At 42.9% G+C, this 21,482-nt stretch overlaps 1 protein-coding gene and 1 long non-coding RNA gene across 2 annotated transcripts; one reads left to right on the forward strand and one right to left on the reverse strand.

The window, feature by feature from the left end:
- Positions 1-983: 983 nt before the first annotated feature.
- On the forward strand, positions 984-13,049 carry STC1 (stanniocalcin 1). Its single transcript, XM_002709464.5, has 4 exons — positions 984-1,311; positions 3,381-3,523; positions 4,161-4,372; positions 10,153-13,049. Exons 1-4 carry the CDS (start codon positions 1,194-1,196, stop codon positions 10,421-10,423), a joined length of 744 nt encoding a protein of 247 aa, XP_002709510.1. The 5' UTR covers positions 984-1,193; the 3' UTR covers positions 10,424-13,049.
- Positions 10,525-20,478, reverse strand: LOC138848458 (uncharacterized). Its single transcript, XR_011386257.1, has 2 exons — positions 19,351-20,478; positions 10,525-18,024 (listed from the first exon to the last, which is right to left on the reverse strand). It is a non-coding gene; the product is annotated as an uncharacterized lncRNA (long non-coding RNA).
- Between the last annotated feature and the right edge of the window lie 1,004 nt (positions 20,479-21,482).

Genomic DNA, 21,482 nt, shown 5'->3' on the forward strand with positions numbered 1-21,482 from the left:
ACCCAGCAGGTTTAGTCTTGCTTTGACCAGTTTATTGTTCCAACGTGATTATGAAGTTGCTGGGCTTGGATACACAGTTTATGAATTTTCAGGCATTCACCATGCCTCCCTGTTGAGTGTGGCGTGTGTAGGTGTGCGTGTGAGTGCTTATGGTAACTAACACTCCTGGAGTCTGCAGTTCTGCAGATGACTGAAAAGATGGAGTCAAAAGTTAACTGCATCACTGGAGAATCACATTGTGGTAGAAGTGGAAGGAATGCAGAGACAAGCTTTGACACTTTACAGATCTGAGAAGAGAGGTAAAACAAGATAGGAATTATTGTCCAAGGTCACAGTGCAAATCACTAGAGGAACAGGGGCCACAACTCAGACCCATTAGATTTCAGTTCACCAAGGCTCATTCACTCACCTACGACCCTCCCCCAAGGGCTCTCATATGCTACCGTATATCCCAAATGCATCACAGATGCACGATACATATGAACGTGTACATGCAGAGATGTGGAGATATGGCATATGTGGCTTACAACACAAAGAACAAGGAACATGCTGTTAAAATTAAACTAAAACTGTTGTAATTAGGTTAAACTCTACTCCACGGGGATCACACCTCCCCACACCTACCTACGCTACGCATTTTCCCCAAATAGCTCAGTTAAAGGAGAAAAAAAAAACGATTTCCAAAGCACCTTGGAGAGATTTTCATATGATTTTCCCTTTAGTTCAATCAATACAAAGTTATCCTTTAATTCCATGAAAGTAGCATTTTCACACATCTCTGCACACACAGCCACATACCAACATAAAACATTGGCAGCAGGTACTTTTAATTTGCTGGAAAATATTTCTAAGAAGTCAAAAAGCTCCAGCTGAATAAGCGAGCTCTCTGATTGGCTAGCCAAACCAGTTGAGAAACCTGATTGGTCCTTGATCCTGAGGACCGATAAGAATGGCTATAAAATCCCTGGGTGCAGCTCTTGGGCCCCCAGTTTGCAAAAGCCAGAGGTGCAAGAAGCAGCGACTGCAGCAGCAGTGTCTGCAGGAGCAGCATCAGCAGCAACCAAAACTCCTCATCAAATCCTCACCTACGCCTTCAGTGTATCCAGATCCACATCTTCACTCAAGCCGGGGGAGGGAGAGGAAAGAGGGGGAGGAAAAAAAAAACCAACAACTTAGCGGAAACTTCTCAGAGAATGCTCCAAAACTCAGCAGTGCTTCTGGTGCTGGTGATCAGTGCTTCTGCAACCCATGAGGCGGAGCAGAATGATTCTGTGAGCTCCAGGAAATCCCGGATGGCGTCTCATACCTCAGGTAAGCACAAACCCAGGACCGGTTTCTCCCCCGAAAAGCTGTCCTCATTTGCCTCTCACTTTTGCAACTGTGTCTGTGTCGGCTGATCTTGATAATAAATGTGCTTCATGCCTGATGGCAATAAACTGCCAGTGTAATCCAATAGCCTTAGGAAGTGGAGCTCCTTTGTTTAATAAATTGCATGCAACTAACGAAGAAGCTGGGGCGCTGGGCTGAGGGTATTTCATTGCATAAGCCTAGCCTGATTGCCTGAAATCTGGCACGTACCCTCCTGGGGGGAGGGGGCGGGGGAGAGGCTTGAATGTTGGCATGCTTCAAAGCGCTCTCTATACTTTCCAGGGGCTGATCTCAAGGTGAGACATGGCTTGTCTGATGCTGTCCCAGCTCCTCCCCCCCTTGAGACCCTTTAACTTGACTTCCCTACCTCTTCAGAGAACAGGCACAGAACCTCTCTCTTCCAGCTGATTTTCTGAACCTTAGCCCTCAAGTCTGACAATCCAGGGCGGATTCAGAGAAAGCCCTATACACACCCACCCCCAACACTGCTGCCTTCTCTCTCTCCCTCTCCCTCCTCCCCTCCCTCCCTCCCTCTCTCCTTCCCTCTCTCTCCTTCCTTCCCTCCCTTCCTCTCTCCCTCTCTCCCCTCTCTCCCTGGCTCCATTCAATTGCTTATGCAGCCCGTGCCCAGAGAGTCCCTAGAAACAGAATATTTGTGAAATGCATCAGCTGTGTGTCCAAGGGGGAAGATCTCCCTTTCGTCCTGAGTCCTGGAACAGTTAATTGTGTGTGATCTTGGTCTTGGAAGGAATAGAGCCATGGGGAAGCCCGCCCTGACACCTCTGCCCCTGGACTCCTCTTGCCCCACCAGCTCCTCCTGCAGCTCTGCCTTCTCTCCCCCAACCGGCAAGAAGGATGGGCTCTCAGGTGTCAAATGCTGCAGACGATGCTCCCCTTGAAAGAGCACGAGTCCCTGCCGAGAGGAGAGCTTTTGCCTCACTTCCTTTTGTACTTAGTTGCTATAGAGATGCAGTGATTCACAATTCGAGCTTGCCTAAAACAATAGCAGCCCTAATGCATATTAAAACTGCTTAAAGCAAAGTTATAATTTGAACCCGTGGAAATATATAATTAGGGAAATGACTTGTAACATCCCAGAGGCTGCGGGTGGTGGAGGGGGTGGGGAAGCCTAACTGAACCATGCTTTTGATCTCCGAGGAGAATCCTATGGTATGAAAGCTACAGATCATTTCTTGCCGAGCAGCCTGCCAGAACACCCCCCCTCTGTGGGAGAGAAATTACTTTTATGGGAGATCTTATCCAGAATGTAGAAAGCCTCATGCAAGTTCTTTGCGGTTTTCTTCCAGTCTTGCACAAGGTGTGCCTTAGCCTTGTTATTCCACACCTGTGTTTCTCTTAAAAAGAAATAAAAAGAGGCCTTTAGCATGGGAGAGACTGTACACACCTCTACACACTGTCCTGCGGTGGGGGTGGGGGACCATGCACAGATAGAATTCCTTTCTGCCAATACAGCGAGTTAAAAGCCCCCCATCAGAAGGGTCTGCCTCCAAGTCATCTCCTGGCAAATTTTCTCTACCATTTAGACTAAAATCCCATGCTTTTGTTCTGAAGCACATGTTTTAGAAACCAGATGGATTCCTCTGGCCCTCCTGCCTGCTAAACCTGACCACCAGCCGCTGCCTTCTGCCTTTCCATGCTCACAAGTGCCAAGCCACGACCTTCGCTTCCATGGACCTGCTTAGGGCACTCTATAGTCCACAGACTCTGACCTTGCTTCTCTGGCCACCAGAACTGTGTATAATGGTGGGACTGAGAGAATGTGCCTCCGGGAGAGGACTCTCCCTGGGCTTCCTTGCTCTGGCTCTTAGAAGCATAGGAGCCTGTCCATCCCCTCTGTCTCACCCCTGCCCATCTGGGAATGGGTCTGTCTGTGGCTCCTCAGGGCAGACTTCTAGGCTCAGGTCTCTTGACCCCCTTCTCCCCTGCACCCATTGGATCCCACCCCTTGCCCTCCACATTTGACCCAGATTGGATGTGTCTGTCTTTTCCAGCTGAAGTGGTCCGCTGCCTCAACACTGCTACGCAGGTTGGCTGCGATCCTTTTGAATGCCTGGAAAACTCCACCTGTCACACGGATGGGATGTATGACATCTGTAGATCCTTCTTGTACAGCGCTGCTAAACTTGACACTCAGGTAATAAGACCTCAACCCCTGCTACAGCGGGCTGCTTGTCCTTAATCGTGTGTTAGACTATTGTTCTTAGGAACCAGTCTCATAGGGAACCAGCCTCCTGACTCAAAAGTCTGTTTCAGAGTGTGTGCACACACGCACACTTTGGGCCAGGAAATAGGCCCTGTAGGAGCCCAGCCCCCTCCCGCGTGACAGTAAAGAGCTGACAGAGGCTGGCTTATAGGAGCAAGGGTGCTAAACAGAAAAGCTTTTCCTCTTTGAGAGCAAATAGAAACGTCTTTCTAACAAAGAAGTTCTTCTCACTGTACAGCCTAGCATCCTAGCTTGGGATGTGCATTCTCAAAGGTTCAGTCCCAAGAATATAATTTCCAGGCTTCTGGGTAGTTGATTATGGCTCATCTCTTTTTTTTTTTCTTTCTCATTTCATTTCAGAGGACCTTAATTCTGAGGAGAATCTTAGGGAGAAGAGGCATTTTTTTCCCACTGCTTTTTCTTTTAATCCTTGGCCAGGGCATGCAGTCTTCTCCTGGCAGGGATATGCTGATGGTTAAGGCGAGCCCCCTTGGGTCCCCATGCTGCAGGCCCCAAGCTTTTTTGTCAAATCAAACTAAGGTTTCCCCTCCTATCCTTCCTCTGGCAGGGAAAAGCATTTGTCAAAGAGAGCTTAAAGTGCATCACCAGCGGGATCTCTACCAGGGTGTTCGTCGCCATCCGGAGGTGCTCCACTTTCCAGAGGATGATCGCCGAGGTGCAGGAAGAATGCTACAAAAAGCTGAACATTTGCAGCATCGCCAAGCAGAACCCTGAAGCCATGACAGAAGTCATCCAGCACCCCAATAACTTCTCCAACCGGTATGAACTCAGCCCACTTTTTCACAATCAGGAGTGGGGGAGGGGGCTGTTGGCTGGCAGAGCCAGACTAGGAAGGAGGGTTAAATTGCCACAGTCATGATCTTATTTTAGCTTACAGTCTTCTCAGCTTTTGCAGGAAAAAAATTATGTTTGTGATTGGTTGTGACAGTTTAAGCAGCTTGGATTTTTTCCCCACTGTTATAGGAAAAGTCTTTCCATGCAGCTAATAGAGAGCTTCATCTACAGCATCCCTGGGTGCATTTTCATAGTCTTTTCTTGCCATAAGCCTGAAGGAAATGGTGGAGTTTCTGGAAACAGCTTTTTTGAAACACCAGATTTGACTGAAACCATGACTGTGCACAGGATAATTGGCCATGAGAAAAACCCTGGCCAAATGTCACAATGCAGATTTTTACAACTCCATGCATTTCTAATCCATCCCATGTGCAGTCAGCTGTCACTGGGCACCCCTAGAACAAGCCCTCTCCCTTCCCCGAGACTGAGATTGTCTTTGTGAAAAGTGTAATCGCTGATCTGAACTATTTCCAGCTTCCTTCCTGGGCCTTAAGTTATCCCATTGCTCTAGTCCAAGATTTCCTGGGATGACGTTTTGTGGCTGCCCAGACCACATTCTCATCACGGAGCTCTGATAGGACCCAAAGTCACTGAGCTGCGTGTATCTAAGCGCCATGCCTTTCTATGTCCTTGGCTCACTACCCTTACCAACTTAGAGTGAACTCCTAATACCTGGGAGGGTTGGCATCCTCCCAGCATGTCAGCATGTGGGTGCCTCAGACAGGTTTCCAGCAAGAACTGAGAGATGCTGGCAGGGCTGGCATGGATAGACTGCAGGGGCAGGGCAGGCTGGTCAAATCAAGCTGATTGTGATTCTCCTTGACTCAGACTTGATTTCCAGTCTTGAAGTTCTAGGATTCTTTGACACTCCCACCCCAGCCAAATAGGCACATCTTCACAAAGACCAGCCCTGTGTCTGTGAGTCCAGGCACTGCGAGTCGCTGCAGATGCAGCTGATTAGTTTTCTGGCCAGGTGCCACCACCCTTCGTCAGATAGTGGCAATCACTAAGTGCTCCTGGCATTTATGAATGTGTTAATTCTGTGCATATAGGTGGCTGGAGGATCAGAAAAGCACCTCCTCCTCAGGGAAAGATGAAAGTCCCTAAGGAAACAAAACAACAACAACAACAACAAAACTTAAATTTTTTATTTACTCTTAACTATAGGATAATACCCTGGAAGTGACTGTCATGGGGCTCTTCCTGATTTTCCCTTAAGAGGAAAATTAGCTCCAGCATGAATCTCCAATGACCTATCTTTGTATTAATCAACTTCAGCTTTAAAACTCATAGAAATATTTTTGTTGCACAGAAGTGGGTGAGAGGAAAAGAAACAAAAAAATTTAGACTGGGACAAGGTACAAAGTGTGCATGTATGCAGTAGTTGGGGAGGAGGGATCTGCCAACAAAGTCACTGTCACAAATGCAGATCCTTAAAGACCCTATGATAAACCTTGGTCTGTATTGTGGCATGTAACCCACTTCAATGCAGTACTGATCTCCCTACTGCATTGAAGTAGCCCCTTCCACTATGAAAGGAGAAGACTAATAGAAAGGATGGTACAGACACTGGCCTGGAGATCCCAGCTTATCTAAGAAGAAACCAGTAAAGAGTTTTAGCTGGATCATTACTTGTTTTAGGAGGTGCTTTATTTTTAACACCTTTATAGAAAACGGTCATCAAGAATGTCTTCTTACCTCCCTTTTTCATCATGGGTAACTCACACTTAATAGAAAACTTCAGTGAGTGTAAAATATGGCCAGCCCTTGATACCCAGAATCTCCCATGTACCTCTTTCCTTTCTCCAAGTATTTCACTTCAACTTGCTAATATTATTCCTGTTCAGGACTATAGAGATTTCCGGTTTCATGCTAGGCTTGATTTGCTCTATTTAAGCTCCTCACCCTCCTGAAACATCCTGCTTTCCCAGCCTCTGTCCCACCATAGACACATGCTAACTTGGTGCCAATTGGCACAGAATTGCAAAAGGAAGTAGTTACAGGTTCATTCCACCTTCCTGTGACTTATCTAGCATGAGATTTGGGACTGGGAGAATCCAAAAGCCTGTGACTGGACCAGGAGCCAGACAAAAGGGTTTTCCAAGACAGAAATGCACCCAAAAGAGTAAGGGTAGCTGCAGCCCCTCCAGCTGAATTTAGAAATTACACCTCCAACCATGAGGGAAGCTGGCAAAATTGATCAGGCAGGCGGGGCAGTGTGAGGCTTGGGAACCAACTAAACCCATCCAGATCCAGAGTGGGAACACTGACAAAGCTTCCAACTCTCTAGGGCATGGATAGGGAACAGGAAACAGAAGAATAATATTGATCAAGGGAAACAAAGGACTATTTATAAACCTTCACACAGAACGTTCCTAGGCAGTATGTGTGTATTTGGGTAAGCATGGCTGAAACAGTAGCTATGGAGAATATCTGATCTTACATTTTACCAAGGAAAAAAAAGTCAGGGAAGTAATTTTCAAAGTGAAAAGAAGGAAATATGCTTCAAAAGGTTCTTCTAGGCTGGGTAGTCAGAACAGTTTGCCCACCAAACTCTTTGCAGCACATCTGCTCCCCGTACCATGGCATAAAGAAAGGAACCTTCTTAAATATTCTTAATTCCTCCTGCAAAGAGGGAACCCTAAGCAAAGATACACTATTTTTTATTAAATTGAGAAGGAAAATATGTGTCAAGTCCCCTGAAAACATAGACTGTCATAGATAGAGATGACTGCAGAAGTTATCAAGACTAAGTACCTCAATTTACTGATTAAAAAACAGAGACTCAGAGAGAGGAGTGTCCTGCTGAAGGTCACACAGCTTGTGAATAACAGAATTGGGCCTAGAACTCACATGGCTTTGAGCCAAGCTATTTGATTTCTACTTCAAAAATGACATCTAGCAAATCTGCAGGAAATGTCCACAACCCAAAAATAGAATACCAAATGCAGTTGAATATATATGTACACCGTGCTGGTCAGCAATTAGTTTTGTACATAGCCTCTCCTAAAAGAAAGGACACATGGAACCAGTAGATACAGTGGTAGGGCTACTTAATACAAGAGGGTACTCAACACAATCTCTTAAGTAATCTATCTCACTTAGTGACTTATAGGAAAGATCTGCTTTATTGACCAGCATATCCCACAGGTAAATGCCATGTTCCAGCCCTCAGTGGTATAAGGGTTAGCCTACTGCTCACACTGACAAACTGTATTGACACCTAGGCAGTCTGACAAGTTTTCCAGTCTCTGAGGAGCTACTAATAGAACCATGCACTTTCTTGCATTCTACGGAGCTCTTTTCTCTTGTCCTTGTTGAGCTAACCAAGCTCCATGAGAGAACTAGGACAAGGGAATGTGAAAGAGGGAAGGGGTCACTAAGAGCACTAAGGCTAGCAAGGGTCATTTTCAAGACAACCAAGATCAGGGATCAGACCTGGGGTAGCACAAAAAGCAACAGTAAAGGCAAGAGATCTCACAGAAAGAAAGCAGGCAATTAGCAATGTGGGGCCACAAGGAAACATAAGGCCCCAAAGCCACAAGGCTAGCTCGCTACGGGAGCTGTTTCCTTGAGGTACTGGACTTCTTCATCAAGACAAGAACTTTCAGTTCTCCCTGAGAAGAAAGAATTATTCTTTCTATTTTTGTTTTCTAACAAAAGGGATCATACTCCCCAGCCCTTTTGGGGGGCTCATCTTGGTTCTTTCAAGAAGTAGAAGGGTTAACTTCTAACTACAAAGTCCTTCTTGGACTGTATCATCTAGGAGCCAGTCTCCCTCTGAAACAAAGTGATCCAGGGGACGCAGATCCTAGCAGAGCCCAAGGCTCAGGGAGTGCATGAAGATCAATGTGTATGGAGATGTCTGAAGCTGTTGGGACAAAGTTGTTTATTCTGTTTTTCCAAAACCAGTTTTCTGTCCATTTCCCCATCCAAGTAAGATCAACTTTGACTCATGTGCTTTATAATTCCAAAGGGTTGGAAAATGTTCCTCTGTGCCAGAGAATCCCAATTTTACCCACAGCTGGATGTAATTCTTCCCAGAGGGAGGGGTATGGCCAGGACTCTGTCAGCAACCCAGACACTGCATTTCCCTTGCAGTCCCTAACTTCATTCTGCTCCTCTGAGAAGGGTGACTGCTTTGCTTCATTATTCACACTCCACTTTACTTACTGAACATCCTTAAAAGGACCTCTCTGGGGGGTTAAGTTATTCTGCAAAGATGTTTGATCCTGTGCTCCCGGAGGTGAGTTAAAAATAAACAAATTTCTTTTCATGGAAGATCCTGTGGCCCCAGAGATCCATGGGCTCCTCTGAGGAAAGGGTCTTCCACATAAATACTGCAGGTCACGGCCATCAGGAGAGTCTCCTATTAGCAACACAGGGCTAATGGGTTTTGACAACTGACACCTCCAAATGGAACAGACACATTCCAACCCAAATTGGAAAAAACCTTCACTGTCCTCCCAAGATATAGGACAAGTAGTTTATGTGCTATAAATATTAGACAGTTTTATTCTTTCTGAGTTATAACATTTATTTGTATTGTTTGTATATTTAAAGAATTTACTCCAAAGATGAAGGTAATCTATATCAAACCAAAGATTTTTTTGTAAAATTTAACAGACCTACAGATAATTTTTCCTCTACGAATCATGACTTATTGGAATTACATTTTTTAAACTCCACTTTCTCAATGAACACCAAAAAAAAGAATCAATAAATCTACAGTGAGTGGGCAATATAGCACAATGACACCTGGTCATGAGGGATACAAAGAATTAAAATACAAATCCTACCTTCTATATGTTTACACTCTAGTCATGAACACAAAACTATCAGAAGATCATCAAACGCTGGACTGAGTGATGAGAACCAAGTATCCATAAGGCATCCAAAAAATAAAGCAGGCAAAAGAAACCAGAACAGTGGGAAGAAACCCATGGAATTATAGAGGCTAGAACCCTTCCAGACCACCTATATTTCCATTTAAGCATCTATCTTGCCTGGCAATGGGCCACCTGACTGCCAGAAGGACAACTAAAAGTAGGGCTTGCATAAGCCTTAACAAGGCGAGCTGAGTGTATGATAAGCAAATTAAATTCCATAGAAAAATAGAGGAGACACAAAAGACAGAAACCATAGCAGTTAATCAGAACATGCACTCCTGTGTACATACACCTGCACTCACATACCACCAAAACAAAGAAAAGTTGCAAAGAGGAATCAAAATAACTGTACATTCATATGACTTAGTGTTAATATTAGCGTCAAGGGTTGGGTTCCCTCCATTGTATTTGACTAACCCACTGTATGCTCTTGGGCAAGTCAATCAGCTCTTCCACCTTGGGTTCTTCTCTCCAAAATGAGAGTAGAAGTAGTCACCACTGGTCTCTGGGGTACCTTCCAGCCCTACAATTCTGTGTTTTTAGAAATCTCAGACACTACAGTTCAAAGTGTTACCTAAATCTCCTGAACTCTAAACATGGAGACAGACTTGTCCTTCATAGTGTGATAAACCCAGGGAGCAAATGCACCCCACCTAAGAAGATACTGTCCAAGTATTAGGATGCAAAAAAGCCAGCTTCTGGTGATGAGCTCTTATTTGTTCATATGAGACTGGAATTGGCTGGAGCATGGATAAAAGCCTGGGTCATGCCTGACTCACTGAGTGACCATCACATGCACACTCTTTCCCTTCACAGATACTACAACATACTTGCCCAAAGCCTCCTGGGGTGTGATGCAGACACAGTGACCACAATCAGAGACAGCCTGATGACGAAGATTGGGCCCAACATGGCTAGCCTCTTCCACATTCTGCAGACGGACTACTGTGCCCATACACAGGCGCGAGCTGACTTCAACAGGAGGCGCTCCAATGAGCCCCAGAAGCTGAAAGTTCTCCTCAGGAACCTCCGAGGTGAGGGGGACTCTCCCTCCCATACCAAACGCACCTCCCATGAGAGTGCATAACCAGGGAGAGGTATTCACAACCTCACCAAAACTAGTATCATTTTAGGGGTGTTGACACACCAACTTTGAGTGTACTGTGCCTGGTTTGATTTTTTTTAAAGTAGTTCCTATTTTCTATCCCCCTCCCTTAAAGAAAATTGCATGAAACTAGGCTTCTGTAATCACAATCCCAATATTCTGCAATGGCAGCATTCCCACAACCAGAATATGTGCCATCATTCTGCCTCTCCTCAGGAGAAAGCAATGTCTTTTGTCACCTTCTTCTGCCATGTCCCTCCCAGCGCCCCTCAAACTACCCTCAATCACAAAACTTTCATGTAACTCCCTCATCATTGTAATTTGAAGATGTGGAGCCCTTTAGAATGTTTGCCCTAGTAGAGTTAGCTGATAAGAAACAACTTTATTTAAATGCATGTCTTAAATGCTCATAAAGATGTTAAATGGAATTCGTGTTATGAATCTGTGCTGGCCATGGACGAATATGAATGTCACGTTTGAATTCTTGATCTCTAATGAGCTAGTGTCTTATGGTCTTGATCCTCCAATGTCTAATTTCCTTTCTGACACATTTACCAAATTGCTCAAGCCTGGCTCTCCAACCAGACTTTGAGCCTTCATCTTCTTGCATCTAATGAAAAACAAAAAGCTAACATCTTTACGTACTGTAACTGCTCAGAGCTTTAAAAGTATCTTTAACAATTGTCTTAAAACCAGAGAATCTTAAGGTCTAACTGTGGAATATAAATAGCTGAAAACTAATGTACTGTACATAAATTCCAGAGGACTCTGCTTAAACAAAGCAGTATATAATAACTTTATTGCATATAGATTTAGTTTTGTAACTTAGCTTTATTTTTCTTTTCCTGGGAATGGAATAACTATCTCACTTCCAGATATCCACATAAATGCTCCTCGTGGCCTTTTTTATAACTATGGGGGTAGAAGTAGTTTTCACTCAACATCAAAACTTAAGATGGGCTTATATGAGATAGGAAAAACCAACAGGTTTATCTGAAGGACCCCAGGTAAAATGTTAATCCCCCAGCCCACCTCAACCCAGAGGCTACACTTGACTTTGACCTACCTTGAAATAACTCTGTCACATCCAACTGGGAATTACAGCAACCCAAAAGAGCATCCCTTTGGGCTTGGACCACTTACAGTGTGAAAACGGCCTACTATACGTTGGGAAGTGGCAGCTCTTGACTTGCCACCTTTCACCCGTGCCTGGAACTCTGGCAAATGATGATGGGGTGGGAGGTTTTCCATCAAATCCATCGGGAATGAGTCAATTAGCCTTTGGGTGTTTATTCTGGGGCACTTGGGGCTGAGGGAGTATAAATAACCCTGGGCTGTCCAGCCTTAATAGACACCTCTTACATTTTTGTCCTGTAGCACGCTGCCTGCCAAAGTAGTCCTGGCAGCCGGACCATCTCTGTAGGATCATAAAAAAAATAAATAAATAGATAATAAGATAGCAAGAAAGAGGGAAAAAGAGCTGGTGGTTTGATCATTTCTGCCGTGATGTTTACAAGATGGCCACCACCAAAGCCAAATGATGAACCTATCTATGAACAACAGTAGTTTCTCAGGGTTACTGTCCTTGGACCCAACAGTCCCTTACGAGTGTCACTGCCCACCAAAGGTCAATGTTGAGAGAGGAAGAGGGAGGAGGGGTAGTTCTGCAGAGGCCACTCCAAACTCGCTTAGGTAGAAACTATTGGTGCTTGACTCTCACTAGGCTAAACTCAAGATTTGACCAAATTGAGTGATAGAGATCCTGGTGAGAGGAGGGAGGGCACATCTCCAGAAAAATGAAAAGCAATACAACTTTACCACAAAGCCTTTAAAACCAGTCATGTGCTGCTCCAGGACCAAGAGCAAGGGCAGCAGACCCAGCAGCAGCAACAGCAGCACAGATGCTGCTGCCTTTGTCCCCACACAGCCTCTAAGCGTGCTGACATCAGATTGTTAAGGGCATTTTTATACTCAGAACCGTCCCATCCCCAGGTCCCCAAACATATGGACACTGCCTTAGCCTCTTGGAAATCAGGTAGACCATATTCTAAGTTAGACTTTCCCCTTACCTCCCCTGCCTCTCACCCCCAGGCAAGGCTGACTTCTCTGAATCAGAAAAACTATTCAAGTGTGTGTGTTGTGTCCATTTCGCAAACCCACTAAGCCAGGACCCCAATGCGACAAGTAGTTCATGAGGATTCCTAGCAAAATTCTCTTATTTCAGTCCCGTAGATTCTCTTTGTTGGCTGTGACCTTTTCAAACCGTGGTACCCCACCCCTTTTCTCCCCACAATGGTATTTATATATGTATCTACAATACATATATCTACACATATGGAAAGAAGCAGTTCTCACAATGTTGCTAGTTTTTTGCTTCTCTTGGCCCCACCCCACCCTCTCCAATGAGCCCCTGTCCACCTCCAAAGCTTCGTCTTCTGTTTGCTGCACAGTTTGTGGGGGCTGTCTAGACCCATTTGCATGATTCCTCTATTGTGATTTGGTTGCACTTTAGACATTTTTGTGCCATTATATTTGCATTATGTATTTATAATTTAAATGATATTTAGGTTTTTGGCTGAGTACTGGAATAAACAGTGAGCATATCTGGTATATGTCATTATTTATTGTTAAATTACATTTTTAAGCTCCATGTGCATATAAAGGTTATGAAACATATCATGGTAATGACAGATGCAAGTTATTTTATTTGCTTATTTTTATAATTAAAGATGCCATAGCATAATATGAAGCCTTTGGTGAATTCCTTCTGAGATAAAAATAATAATAATAATAAAGTGTTACATTTTATTGGTTTCCCCCCCATGTCTTTCATTGTTATTCTTTAAAAATTTCTTGAATGAGAATTTATGAACCTGAAGTCACTGGCTGATTAAGTTTCTCTGAAGTTGCTAATTAAGTGTCAATGTGTAAATGAATGTGGTTTAAATCACATTTTCCAGATTTCTTTAAAATCATTCAGTGGCTCCCATTACCCTCCCTATGACATTGCAACTCAAATCCCCTACAAGACCGAAAGAAGCTGTCTGGTCTGCAGACTGCATGGCCTCTCCAGCCTCCAAGCTGAGTTTCCTCTCTGTTGAGGGGTCCTCTGCACTCCAGACATGCAGGCAATTCTGGGAAGAGCTGTGTTCTTTCTCCCTTTCAGGTCTTGGTTTACACTGTCCTCACCATTTGGAAGAACTTTCACTCCACCCTTTGCCTAGATTGCAAGTACCTGGAAGGCAAGGGGTCTGCCTGTTCATCAGTGTGCCCCCCATATGAAAATAGCACTCTCAATACTTTAAAGGAATGATTCTCAGAATCAGAAGGTAGGAAAAAGACAGTGGAATCAATGTCACAAGTGAGGCAGATAGCTCTGAAGTTAGAACAGCCCAGTTCTGGGGTCAGATTTCTCAGATTTGAATCCCGGCTCTTGCTTTTGTTAGTTACATGAGATCTGATGAGTTATTTCACCTTGAAATGCCTCAGTTTCTTCCTCTAGAAAAATGGAGATGCTGACAATGATATATCAAAGAGCTGCTATAAGGTGGTCAAATAAGTGAATTGCTGACAACATTCCCAATATAGAGTTGTGCTCAGTAAGTACCAGCTGTTACCATCACAGGAGGAAAGGATAAAAACAAACTCCTCACCTCAGAAAACGGAAACAGTTCACAACAGAATGACAGTCAACCAGGCCTTGAAGGATGATCACAAGTCCAGTCATAGGAAAGGACATGCTACTGTGATGTAATTTTTTCAGGAGAGACTTCATGTAATTTTTATTAGTGGATTTTCCCCATGATTTTAATTCAAATGGAGACATTTTTCTCAAAATTCATTTGTAGCTTCAAACTAGATTTTCCTCACTACAGATAGGCATGGAACAGCTAACAAATAATACAAACATTGTCACTGTAAGGCCAAGGTAGATTGTGTTTTCTTTGCTCTGACCTGGCCACAGAGAAAGTACATTTATTTCATTATTATCTTTCCTCCTCAGTATTTTTCTATCAATATTTATTAGTACAAAGAGACTATACATTACAATATAGTATTGTGTTAAAGAAATTAGACCTGGGATTTCTGAAAAACTGAGCTAAATTTAGCTCCTTGACTATCTCTGTGGCTTTGGGCCAAGTATAATGTCATCATACTGTAGTTTTTACATTTGTGAAAATATCCCTATAAAATGAGGACAATTAATAGGTCTTACCTCCAGAGTGACTGAAAATTAAATGTGTTACACACACTTACATTAGGGACCAGCGCTATGGCATAATGGATTGAGCCACCGCCTTCAATGCTGGCATCCCCTATGGGTGCCAATTTCAGTCTTGGCTGCTCCACTTCTGATCCAGCTCCCCGCTAATGAACCTGGGAGAGTAGCCAGTGAAAAATTGGGCCTCTACCCACGTGGGAGACGTGGATGAAGCTCCTGGCTCCTAGCTTTGGTCTGGCTCTGCCTCAGCCCCAGCCATTGCAGCCAGTTTGGGAGTGATCCAGCAAATGGAAGAGTCATTCATTCTTTCTCTCTCTCTCTCTCTCTCTCTCTGTAACTCTGTCTTTAAATAAATAAATCTTAAAAGAAAAAACTTACAATAGTATCTAGCATGTGGTAAGTACCCTCCCATTAGCATTTATTGAGCATTCAACAATTGTCACTATCACCAGTTACATTAACACTGTAACCACCATTGAGATTCTGCTGTCACTTTCAATGTGAGTCTTGAAGCACAAAGCTAGATGAAGGATGTTTTCTTGCTCTTTTTTCTTTTTCTGGATCAATAAACATTGCTTAATCATAGTTTTATGAATTTGTATTATAAAATAGTGTAACCCACAAAACTGGCAAATTATACCATGAGGAACACCTATATCCCATCACCAACCTAAAGAAATAAAATAGCACTGATATAATAGTCCCCTGAGTGTGCCTCTCTGACTCCATTCACATGCTAACCATCCTTGATTGTAAAATGATTTGCAAAGGTGTATTCCAAAAGGATAAAATTTCTCAAATTATCAAAATACATAGACATATATAGATATATGTGTGATAGATAGATAGCTATTTCTACCTGCCTTTCCAAAAAAGTACTTAGAAAAATCATGGAATGGTCTGTGAGTCTATGATTTGAGAGAAGAAAAAGGTCAGGTCATCCCTCTTATGAGGTCTACATGAATGCCCTAGAGCTAACAGCATAGATCCTAGGTCAGTGCTTCCCAGATTCACTGTGCATACAAATTACTTGGGGACCTTATTTAAATGATGGGACACATGTGGTGGAAGCACGAGAGTCTTCATTTTTAACATGATTCCAGGTGACACTGATGTGTTGTTCCAAGGAAGATGGAGCAACTATTTGGATGTGCCTGAATCAGTGCCTCAACCACTACAGGGATCTTGTTGAGTGCAGCCATGGTCATTTCACTTCTTTCTTTAGTATCATCTCACTGCTACTGAGAAGACAAAAGCCAAGCATCTTGACTTCATGTATAAGCCCCTCAAAATAGACACCCTTCATTCCAGCATGCACCCCAGATTTTGTTGATGCTAACATCTCATTATTCTCCCAAAGATACCATGACCTTTTCTACCTCAGTCTCCACATATTACCAGCACAGATATCATTTCTTCTAATGAACAGTCTTCTCTCCATACTCTTTTTCATTTGCCAAAGCCCATGTTATCTCCAGAAGCCTTCCTCAGGACAGCCAAGCCTGTAACAAACTGTACAACAGACTTCTTGCAAGGAGAGAAGAACTTAGTCATTTTTGTATTACTGGTATTTAACAGAAAGCTGGCATTCACTAAATATTTGAGAGGAGAAGGAAGGAAAGAATGAATTCTTTCCACCACCACCAATTAATCCATGACTTTTTCTCAGTAGACTGCTAAAGCCTGAGCAGCAATACTATTATGTGCTGGGAAACGGAGGGCATCTTGCCATGGTGGGCAGAGAAACGAATTCCAGGTGCTAGTTTTCCAGAACTAACTTTGAGTACCCTTAAGTTCACCAGCTTTTAACAACATGACATAACTACATTTCTTTCCTGCTGTAGCCCTGCTGAAAGTATACCATTGCTGTCACTTTATCCTGCTAATCTGAACAACAAAAGACTTATCAACAAACATGCTTAGATATCTACTGAGCCTATACAAGACAGCATATCACAGAACTGGAACACAGTGAAAATATTAAAACCTTCAAATCAAGCGACATCGTGTGTCCTTGTATCCTTGGTTTTTGTTTCATGTCACTATTCTTATGATATCCCCCAGTTCACTAACTCTTTTTATCTATCTTCAAGATCTTGCATGAACTTCATTCCTCGTGGCCCTTCAAGTTTTTTACCCTATGGAAGAACTCTACTGTAAAATCTGAAGAGCAATGCACTCCATTTTTCAAATAACTAACTGAAGACCAAATATTGAATAACTGTTAACTGAGTGCTGATGCGCTCCTTGGCACTGGGCCCTATGACCAACATGAAGCATGCTAAGCTGAGATGTCACTAATTCAGATCCTTGCCTGTCAATTAGTATATTTCTGTCCCCTCTTTGTACCAAGGGACTTGTGGCTTCCAGTTGAGGATAGAATGCTATCCTCAACTCTAGTACAATTAACTCATACTGCAGGTGTCCTCAGCTGCAGGAAAACCAGATACAGTATATGTCCCATGAGAGGCTTGTAATTGTTTCCAACATGTGTTCAAAATTCTGGAACCAATTCCAATGATGGCCTGGCCTCTTGTCCTGGGATTTCTTGGAAGAACAGTCACTCCAGGCTGTGACTCACTCCCTCTGTGCTGGACTGAGCTCCTCACCTCCCCATTTCCATCCATCAGGAAGCTGCTAGGCCTAATAATTTGGAAAGCTTGCAGCCTGATAATCCCTTCATGCCTATATCCTGGTCATGCACAGTCACTACACAAAATGGAAGCTTCTCCCACCTGCACATTCCCTATATTGCTTTATGTTACTCTCTGAGTCAATCTCCCACAGCTCTCCACTTTCAAACATCTGTCCATTCCAAGGTAAACAGATTCTACTATGTCTTCAACCTGTTTTTCCACTATTTTCTCCAGTTTCTTGTTTTGACTGAAACCTGGTTCCTCAAAGAACATTATGCCATGCCATTATCCTAAATGGTCACTTATTCTTCCAAAGCTCAGGGTTGGCCAAAGCTCAGGTGGAGTCTCTATGCCTCATTTTCCCAGTGCTAAGCCAGACTATGGTTCTTCCACTATCCTACAAAACTAACAGATTGAGGTTTAGGCCATCTTGGTATACCCCTTTATCCTCTCTTTATCACTGTTATCTAGGCCACAATAGCTTGGAATTATGTTAATAGGATTTGTCTCTCATTTATCAATAATGTGGATATTAGACTCATAGTTTTCCTCTTCATTCCCAAGCCACATCATAAATCTGGGAAAATTCAATATTTGTGGGAGTGGCTCATCCATTCCTCTAGCGTTTCATCTCTTCTGAGCTCCAACACTAGCACTATGTACCCTGTACCCACACCCTGGAATCAGGAGGTACACACCAGATGACAGCTCTACTGGCTATCAGTCTCCATGCTGTAACAGTGACATATGTTGAATGCTGCCCTTGATATAATTCTGAAATTCGAAATCCAAAACCTCCTATGACTGCCACTCTTTCCTTACAGCTGCTCTGCTCATTTATCTGCACTACACTGACCTTAATGCTGACCCATAGTCCCCTGAGGCTTCCACAGTCACATGAGTTTTCAACTCCCTCCCCCATCACTGTCTCCTCCTTGCTCAGCCTTGAACCCATGGCTAATCACTTCAACCATGCAATTGCATTGCCCTCAAATAACTTGCCTCATCAATCTTCCGTCACACCCAACTGGAAAAATCCCAACCCTTAAGCCTGTCTTCTCAGCTACAGAAAAAAAAAATCAGAAAGCTACAAACAGATTTGGTGTCACTTAAAATTTGTCAGCTTCAGAATTAACAGGACCCTTAGGGCTGCCTAGGTATCTTCTTATCCATCCTTGTTCAGTTTCCTTTTCTCCTCTCCATGGCAACTACTAAAGTCTGCTCCAATCCATTCAAATCGCCTATCCAGGCACCTCCTTTCTAAGGCCCAGCAGAAAATCTTGAGTCCTACTGGACAAACAAAATAGAGACCATCACAGGGAAAATGTTTCAGTTCACTGCCCCTATACCCATCAGCACCCAGGTTTTGTTACTTTCCTGCTGCTACAAAAGGTACAGTCTCTCTTCCTGTTTCAGCCTAGAGAGACCACCCAATCATGTCCCTCCCACCCCGGTTGGGATCTCCAGCCTTTTGGAGTTCTTTGTCAGTGACCTCTCCTTATACCAGCCTACACAGCCCCTACAGCCTGCATCAGCAACCTGTTGTTCCCTACTTCCCTTCAAAACCATCTGTCTTTCTTTTCCAACTTCTCAATATCTGCCACCCTATCATTTCCAACTTCACAATATCTTCTTTAAAGATATGCCTGCCTTCCTGCTCTTCATTTCCTTGCCTCTCACTCAATCTTTAACCCTTCAGTATCTGTCATCCAGGTACACCAAAATGTCTATCAATAAGGTAAAAAAAAATAAACAAAAAAAAAAACCAACCTCATTGCCAAAGGCAAATTAAGCTTCATATCCTTCATCTTAGTTGATCACTCTCTGCCACTTGGCACTGAGAGGCACGCATCCTCCTTAAAAGACTTTCCATGACAATATATTTTGTTCTTCTAAATGCTCCATCTCCAACTCTACCTCCTTTTCCCATTCCTTAAATATTGGTGGCCCTTGGCTCTCTGTTCTGGTCTATCTTTTCTTCTCACTCTCTATTTTATTTTTTGGTGAATTTCAATGGTTGTTTATGTGTTTATAACTCTGAAACCCTACACTTCCTTTGAAAATTCTACTCAGCTCCAGATCCACATATCAGAACTGGAGGATATCTACTCCAATACAAGATAACCACCAACATCTGAACATTTCCAAAATTAAATACTCCAAACCTCCTTACTGTCCAAAGAGACCTCTCCTCCTCTGTTTCCAAGCTCAGTGAATAGCCACTCAATCCACTTATAATATGGAGACCACCTTTGACTCCTCTCCCCTCATCTACTCAGCAAATCATATCCATTAATCCCATCAATTCTTTCTCCTAATTATCTCTCAAATCTGTCTATTTATCAATATTCACATTGCTACTGTTGGACAATTGATTGTTCCCATCAGTTGATTTATGCCCCATTCTCAAATGCCTCCTAAATTCTTTTCAGATTACATGAATGCACTGACCCTAACCCCATATCCATGTCCAACTTTGGGGCCAAAAAATTCTTTCCAGAAATAAAATCTGATAGGATTAAGTGTCAAATGGATCACATAAATAAGACCAAGTGTTTTCTAATAATAATTGATAGAATTAAAAAGGAGAGAACGATCCAACATAGAAAGCAAGACACACAACAGACTCATAGAATTACATATGCCCTAAACAACACTCTGGCCTCAGAATCAGCCTTTAAGGCATTCAGATCTGGCTAAAAATCCCATGAGAGCATGTCAGGCATGGAAAGCCAAGAACTGTGGCCAAAAATGACCTACATAAAAGATCTCTGTGAGTGAGATCCCAGTGCAAAGAACGGACCATCAAAGAAGGAGGTACCTTTCTCTGAAGGGAGGAGAGAACTTCCACTTTGATTATTGCCTTGTCTAAATAATGTCAGAGTTTGTGGACTCAAGAGGCTTCCATAGCCTTGGCAACTCATGACAAGAGCCTCGGGTGATTACTAATGTCATAAATAAGAGTGTCAATTGTTAAATCAACAACAGGAGTCACTTTGCACTTGTTCCCCATGTAGGACCTCTGTCCTTAATGTGTTGTACTATGAGAATTAATGGTAAAACCACTACTAAAACAGTACTCTATACTTTGTGTGTCTGTGTGGGTACAAACAGTTGAAATCTTTACTTAGTATATACTAAGTTGATATTCTGTATAGAAAGGTAATTAAAAATGAATCTTAACACTAATCCCATTTCTTCTCAAGCTATTCAGAACAATCGAAAAAGAGGGAATCCTCCCAAATTCTTTCTATGAAGCCAGCATCACCTTAATCCCTAAGCCAGAGAAAGATGCAGCACTGAAAGAAAATTACAGACCAATATCCCTGATGAACATAGATGCAAAAATCCTCAATAAAATTCTGGCCAATAGAATACAACAACACATCAGGAAAATCATCCACCCAGACCAAGTGGGATTCATCCCTGGTATGCAGGGATGGTTCAACATTCACAAATCAATCAATGTGATTCACCACATTAACAGAATGCAGAAGAAAAACCATATGGTTATCTCAATTGATGCAGAGAAAGCATTTGATAAAATGCAACACCCTTTCATGATGAAAACTCTAAGCAAATTGGGTATAGAAGGAACATTCCTCAATATAATCAAAGCAATTTATAAAAAACCCACAGCCAGCATCCTATTGAATGGGGAAAAGTTGGAAGCATTTCCACTGAAATCTGGCACCAGGCAGGGATGCCCACTCTCACCACTGCTATTTAACATAGTTCTGGAAGTTTTAGCCAGAGCCATCAGACAAGAAAAAGAAATCAAAGGAATACAAATCAAGAAGGAAGAAGTCAAACTATCCCTCTTTGCAGACGATATGATTCTGTACTTAGAGGATCCAAAGAACTCTACTAAGAGACTATTGGAACTCATAGAGGAGTTTGGCAAAGTGGCAGGATATAAAATCAATGCACAAAAATCAACAGTCTTTGTATATACAAGCAATGCCACAGCTGAGAAAGAACTGCTAAGATCAATCCCATTCACAATAGCTACAAAAACAATCAAATACCTTGGAATAAACTTAACCAAGGACGTTCAAGATCTCTATGATGAGAATTACAAAAACTTAAAGAAAGAAATAGAAGAGGATACCAAAAAATGGAAAAATCTTCCATGCTCATGGATTGGAAGAATCAACATCATCAAAATGTCCATTCTCCCAAA

The sequence above is a fragment of the Oryctolagus cuniculus genome, chromosome 2 (assembly GCF_964237555.1).
Source record: "Oryctolagus cuniculus chromosome 2, mOryCun1.1, whole genome shotgun sequence".
NCBI lineage: Eukaryota > Metazoa > Chordata > Mammalia > Lagomorpha > Leporidae > Oryctolagus > Oryctolagus cuniculus.